General features: G+C 37.6%; 1 protein-coding gene across 1 annotated transcript; it reads right to left on the reverse strand.

The window, feature by feature from the left end:
- Nucleotides 1-4,256: 4,256 nt before the first annotated feature.
- Nucleotides 4,257-6,011, reverse strand: LOC121378322 (zinc transporter ZIP1-like). The gene has a single exon (XM_041506437.1). It carries the CDS (start codon nt 5,472-5,474, stop codon nt 4,371-4,373), a length of 1,104 nt encoding a protein of 367 aa, XP_041362371.1. The 5' UTR covers nt 5,475-6,011; the 3' UTR covers nt 4,257-4,370.
- Between the last annotated feature and the right edge of the window lie 1,633 nt (nt 6,012-7,644).

Consider the following 7,644-nt stretch of genomic DNA (forward strand, 5'->3'; position numbering starts at 1 on the left):
GTTTTAGAACTGCACAAACCTGCATCATACTTTCATAGCTTGCTTCGTTTGGTGACTGTAGAATTTGTTGTTTGAAGAGGATGCTGAAATATTGGTAGGTTTTGTAATTACCACTTGTCTACTTATTTCTAGTATAGTATTAGTTTACTAGTAGGTAAGTAACTAGCTGACTGGTACGTCCCACTAATGAACACCATACCCTGATATGAATATATTAAAATTAAAACTATTGCAGTTATAAAAATATATATGTATATCATACATGTAGCTTTATATTAAATATATCATGGCAACCCTTGAACCAAGAAAATATAAATTTCTTACACAATATTTTGTTTCGATTCAAATTTGATTAAACGAGTCAGTTCATCAAGATAAAACATTTCAACCCATTATTTATTATTGTGCAGTTGTTGCAGGTCTTGTAAATGTCAAGAATGGATTGTTAGTTTACCTTGGACAACTAGCGAGGTCATGGAACATTTTCAAAATTTTGATTAGCAACAGTTACTAATCAATATAAAAACTGACTAGCAACTACTACAGTACATGTATTTAACATCATAGTATTGTGTAGTGATCTTTAGCACAGTTAATAGCTATGTACACAATACTGAAAAAAAGTTTCCCAGGAGGTATCAGGTACCAGGATAACAAAAAGATACCACTAGAGCATAATAATTTATTAATCATTGGCTACTGGATATCAAACATTTGGTAATTCTGACGCAGTGGCGTAGGGAGGTGCCAGAAGTGTGTGTGTGTGTGTGTGGGGGGGGGGGGGGGGGGATCACACACATATATAATATATTGATATATATATAAACCATAGCTGCTGCTACTGGATCAAGAAAAGTGGGGGGGGGGGGCACATGTCTCCTTGCCCCTCCCCCCTCTGCTTTCTATGCCAATGTGACATATAGTCTTAGAAAGGAAACCTGCTAAATTTTGCCATTAGTAGCAAGGGATCTTTTATATGCACCATCCCACAGACAAGGTAGTACATACCAGAGTCTTTGATATACCAGTCATGGTGCACTGGCTGGAATGAGAAATAGCCCAAGGGGCCCACCGACGGGGATCAATCCTAGACCGACCGCGCATTTTACCACTGGGCTACATCCCGCCCCAATTTTATGTCATGTGCAGGACACTAACTTAAGAATTTGTTACCTAAGCAATTATGAAAGTTTTTATACCACCTGCAGCAATTTTTAGCCTGCCTACAACAATTTTAACTTTTGCATCAAATAAACAAAATTGATAATCAAAGAGTATCCCTTCAATGACGGAAATTATTCAGTTGCAAAAAAACTTCCATCAGTAAGGCCATTGTCCTACAGCAATTCATATTGCAGCAGTTTCCATTGGTGCCACCATTAAGTCTGAGCCCTGAAGTTGGCCTGTCACATCTTTCCTTCATTCACACATGGTTTAAATCAGATTTTATTGTGGGCAGTAAGTATATATATATATATATATATATATATATATATATATATATATATATATATATTATAGAGCTGTAACGATACAGTATGGTATCGTGATACGAGGGTCACAATACAATATATCAATTCAGAAAAGCTGTATCGCGATACAATAAGATACGATCATGTTTTAATAATTTTTGGTAAAAAGATTGAAACAGTAAAGCAATGAAAATGTAATTTCGACGTTCAGTTGCCGGCATTCCTAAGCATTAGGTTATCATGTTTCATAAACTGGAACTAAACAGTTTAATAACTGATGATTGATATAAAAGTTAAGTATCTCGATACGTATCATATTGCGACCTAAGTATCAGGTTTCACTGTGTGTGTGCATGCGTGCGTGGGTGTAACTGCTTTAAAGCTGTTTATACTGTAATCCTGTCAAAACCAGCTGAGGATCATGATCCAGAATTTTCAAAATTCTAAACCGTGACCCTCTAAATATCATATCCTGTTTAAATCCTTAATCAGATAAATATTACATCCTCCCCACCCCACCCCCGAGTGATCCGGTTTAGACAGGTTTCACTAATTATCCTGCAATCATTGGGCAAGATATGATGACTAGATACATTTCTATATTTTCAGTAACTGACAAAAAATATAGGTCATGTGACAAGCCCTACTCGAGTAAATTTCAGAATAAATTTTCAATAAACATACTCTTTAAATTAGTACAATATATACAAATAACATTTTGTGTCACAATAAAGATACTTACAGAATTATTTATGAATTAGAGTTTTAGAAACACTTTGTTAATGTGACAAAATGTAGCTAGCATCTTACAAAAAATGTCATGTATCTTGTACGGCATCATACTGTAAGAACCTTTCTAGGTTGATGGTACTCGATTTGCGTACAAAAACTGTAATAAATCATTATTTACCATCAGGGATTGCAGGATAAAAAAAATCACTAGTAACTGCATCAGGGGACAATATTTCAAAATCTTAGGTAACCGGAAGTCAGTTCACGTGAGTTTTACTTTGGTAACCGATAAGTTAAGCCTACTTAATCTTAAAACACTTCAACTATGGTTCGGTGCTACATTGGTGGTTCAAAAACAAACTGATTTTCCCTTTCATTACTGATATATGGTACTTTTAATTTTGGAATGTAATTGTTCACCAGAGCACTAAATTCACCACTGAAATGATTGGCGGTTCTTGTGATTTTAAAGTTGTGAACAGAACAACGTTCCTCATGAAATATTGTGCCTTGTGCTTTATCATGCTCAGGCCAAATGGTGAAAGCCTCTTGGCAGGGCCTTACAGCACTATAGTTCTGTCGGAATAGAATAAAAATTATTTTCGTCGAATATTTCTTACATATTAAACTGACAAGTAAATATTTTGTAAATATCTATTTAATGATAGTCTACCTAATTTAGCATTCACTTGTTTGGGCGCTCATTGATGTTCAAGGTGGTGTTTACTCTTGAAATTAAAAGAAAAATGTCAGTAAACAGGTGATTTGTGCACTTTATTGAAACAGACTATAACACATTTTGGTCAATATCTGTAAATTTCTATAGTCTGTTCCAATAAAGGTAACAAATCACCTGTTTACTGATATCTTTAGTTTAATTTCAAGAGTAAACACTATCTTGTACATCAATGAGAGCCCAAACAAGTAAATGCTATATTATATAGAGTATTATTGAATGGGTATTTACAAAATATTTACTTGTCAGTTTAATATGAAAGAAATAATCGACGAAAATCATTTTTATTCTATTTCCGACAGTACTATAGTCTGATATCTAACCGTTGCAGGATATAAAGCTGATATCTCGAGGCAGCAGGGCTAACTCTGGGTCAACAGAAAATTTCGCCAAATTATCTATTAAACTTACAGAAACCCAGTTAATTTGAAAAAAATATCAATTAATACTTAAAATTATTTCAACAAAATTAAAATAAAATTCGCCAACTGTTTTTCAAATTCACAACTGACGAATTTGGAGTGCCAGAGCTAGCCCTGAAGCAGTAACCAATTATTCTCTATATAACAAAATTGCTTCCCTAACCTACACTATGTAATCAATTCTGTGACAGTTCCGAATAGAAAAAGACTGGTTAGCCATTGTAAGATGTTTCTGATTAAAGAGCCTTTAAATAAAGTAAAATAACATATTACATTTTAATTTTTAAAGTACCAGTGTCTGCATATCTGGAAATATATCCGCCCTACCCCCACCCCCACTATATTGATATACAGAGGGAGCCTGACTTTAACACAAAACTAACACTAACCGTAATCCTAACCCTAAAGTCTAAGTAGTATTTTATCTTTCTTGTAAATCTTGATGGTAAAATCCGGTTTGGACTACTACAGACATTAAGATGACAACACACACCGTTTATACAGACACTGATATTCTAAACAAACAAACATATATTAACATGTAATTTTAGTCTTTATAAAGACGGTTAGGCAGAAACATGTTACAACGGAAGCAATCTTGGAACAGTCCTTTTAAAGGGACAGACACTAGTTTTTAAACACTAAGGCATATTTTCCACTATTAGAGGCGTTTATGATCACTGAAATCAAACATTACTCATATTTTATTGTTTAGATTATCCATTTTTGTATAACTGAAGTGTTTCTGGTAATCCTGGTGTTTCTAACACCACAAAATGCATTTTTAATATTTTTAAAAATGCATGTGCATCGGAGAAGCAACAGTTATGGAGTCTTGTTTTAGTCTATTTTGTATTTCAATGTCACAAACTGTTGTTTCACTCTGTTGTATCCAAATTTGTTACAGGTTTGTAAATTAACCAAAACTTAAATGTCAATTTTTACGGGTTGAAACTATAGTCTAGGTGAAAAATATGCCCAAGTGTTTAAAAACTTGGGTCTGTCCCTTTAAGGAGTTGGTGTTACAGCACAAAGTGGTTTTCTAACTGAATCAGAAAGAAACAAAATTGCAGTCACTGCACTAAAACCAAATAAAAGGAAAAACACTTTTAAAAGTCGACTATGACTGGAGTTGAACTCATGTGGCAGGACTTCAAAGAACGTGATATACAAGAACGTTCCACTTGCTATTCCCTGGAGGATCCCTTGAACTAAACTGGATGTTGTAGAGTCCCAAAATTTCATGATACCAATGCCCAAAGCAATACCTATGGGTGCGGTTAGGGAGAAAATTAGGATTGATCGTATAGTTGTTCCTTCCGACAATCTTGTGTGTACGAGATTCATACCCAAACTAAAACTTAAAATCCCTTTATGCAATACGAGAGCTGCAAATATTTCCAACACTCCATTTGTGTTTTTCTGCAAACCGATTGCCAGTCCTTCGAAAATGGAGTGCAGAGAGAGAACAATAAGCAACAGCAGTGTTCGCAGCGGCGACTGATTTTCCGACTCTTCGCATTTGTCATTTGACTTAACATTATGTGCATCATCACAACTGTCATCCGAAATGGTTTCGGATCTTTTCAAAATCTGCCTTTTGCGATGGTGGTCGTGGATTCCAGACATTGAATGATCACTGTGTGTGGATTCTATAAGATCCGACTTGTCACTGGTAAGCAGTGGTTGCTTTGCACTTGGAGTATGGGTCTGAGATTCTTTTACCACCAGCACTATCTGCTCGGTGATGAGTATGGCGAAAAGTCCCAAACATGCAATGAACTCCGCCGTTGGGAACCCGGTTCTGATATTGTAAACATCGAGGACGCTCATCAGCTCTCGCTGTACACTGGGCAGGAGGTCGAGGAAACACGTCGCTAGGAAGACGCCTGCAGCGAAACAACTCAAGAAACTGATGACACGTTTATATGTCGGCAAACTTTCCGTTTCCTCTTCGTCATTGCTCGCTGTTGCCAATGTACGCGCCAGCTGCTTATGTCGGGCTCGGCGTTTAAAAATATGTACAAGTTTTATTGGGAGTACTCCCAAAATAAAAGTTAATACCAAAAGAACCACTAAAACTATCGCCTTCGTCCATGCCAGTGACACCATAGTGCTGCAAGAAAGTCAATACGCCCCAAGGACTAGCACAGTTACTTGAACGTGACGATGAGCGACACCATTTTGTAATGTGGAAAGTCACATGACTCGCCTCATGTGATCTGTTAGTTATTTTATCGGCCCAAAGTCCACTTAAAACAAACTTCAGGCCAACTTACCGCGAGCAAGTTGAAGGTTAACTGTAATAAAATTATCAACTATGACTTACACGGTTTAAATCTATTTTACTGTATACTTTGCATCGCAACAATCAGTATTATTCCTACTTCTGCTTTCACGGCATTCAAACTCCGCAAAGCGGCTTAAATTTTCCAAACTTTATTCAAAAAGGATGAAACCGCTATTCATAAATCATGCATGGTGACGGTCATTCTTGATCATTTTCGACCTACCACCCTTCTTGCACACACGCTTGGGATGTTAAACATTTGGTAATCCCGAAAGCTAAAAAATAATTTTAATGCAGTTTTGCATTTAACGTTATTTTATAATATAATACACACACACACAAACACACGGCTGGACGTAGCCCAGTGGTAAAGGGCTCGCTTAATGCGCGGTCGGTCTAGGATCGATCCCCGTCGGTAGGCACATTGGGCTATTTTTCGTTCCAGCCAGTGCACCACAAATGGTACAGCCAAGACCATGGTATGTGCTATCCATAAAATGTAGCGGGTTTTCTCTAAAGACGGAGTTAAAAATTACCAAAATGTTCGACATCTAATAGCCGATGATTAACTGATCAATATGCTCTACTAGTGTCTTTATATTACGTTTCTGGCTAACAGAAATCTTCCCAACAACTACTGTGGATTTTACTTCCCTAAAATTTGTACCGTGTATCATCATACACAGAGTAGTGTAGTTTGTTTATAAATTACCGTATAAGTTTGGAAAAGAAAGAAAGAAATGTTTTATTTAACGACGCACTCAACACATTTTATTTAGACATATGGGCCACACAGATTTTGAGAGGAAACCCGCTGTCGCCACTACATGCTACTCTTCCGATTAGCAGCAAGGGATCTTTTATTTGCGCTTCCCACAGGCAGGATAGCACAAACCATGGCCTTTGTTGAACCAGTTATGGATCACTGGTCGGTGCAAGTGGTTTACACCTACCCATTGAGCCTTGCGGAGCACTCACTCAGGGTTTGGAGTCGGTATCTGGATTAAAAATCCCATGCCTCGACTGGATCCGAACCCAGTACCTACAAACCACAGGGTACACTGCAAGTTGTTAGAATTGTGCATGTGCACACTATAGTTTAGTGTTTGAATTGGATAGATCACAATGACCTAGAAATACTCCCAAAAGTTAGGTATCATGTGGGGCATGTTAGCTTTTTTTCTTCGATTTTGTTTTCACATTCATCCCTACAGAAAAAGAAAGAAATGTTTTATTTAACGACACACGCAACATTTTATTTACGGTTATATGGTGTCAGACATGGTTAAGGACCATGCAGATGTTGAGAGAGAAACCAGCTGTCGCAACTTCATGAGCTACTCTTTTCAATTAGCAGCAAGGGTTCTTTTATATGCACCATCCCACAGACAGGCTAGTACATACTATGGTCTTTGATATACCAGTTGTGGTGCACTGGCTGGACCAAGAAATAGTCCAATGGGCCCACCAACAGGGATCGATCCCAGACCAACTGCACATAGAGCGAGTGCTTTACCACCGAGCTACATCTCACCCGCTCATCCCTACAGGTCCAGATAAAAATGTTATGTACACTGTCCACCTACACATTCAAAAAGATATTGAGAGGCCTTTTTTTCACCCTACTCAGGCAAAATTATGACATAAGTTCGTCAGACTCAAATCGAGTTGAAAATCTCACACCGTCGATTAAAGTTGATGGAATCCATGGCTAAAATCACACAAATGTCCAGTCGGCCAATTCTTGCTAAATGTTTGTGAACTATTTCAACTGGTTCACAAAGTTAAGGCAATGTTAACTAAATTTGATAGAAAAAATGTGGGCCTGATAATGTGGGATGGGGGGGGGGGGGGGGGGGGGGGGGGGGGGGGGGGGGGGGTGGTGGAGAGAAAGAGTACGCAAGTACCCATCGCACACCCCTACCATAATCCCAAATGTACATCCATGCAAGGTTTATGAAACTATGTGAATTGATAAGGAAGATATGGCCC

This window comes from Gigantopelta aegis, chromosome 2, assembly GCF_016097555.1.
Source record: "Gigantopelta aegis isolate Gae_Host chromosome 2, Gae_host_genome, whole genome shotgun sequence".
Taxonomy (NCBI): Eukaryota; Metazoa; Mollusca; class Gastropoda; order Neomphalida; family Peltospiridae; genus Gigantopelta; species Gigantopelta aegis.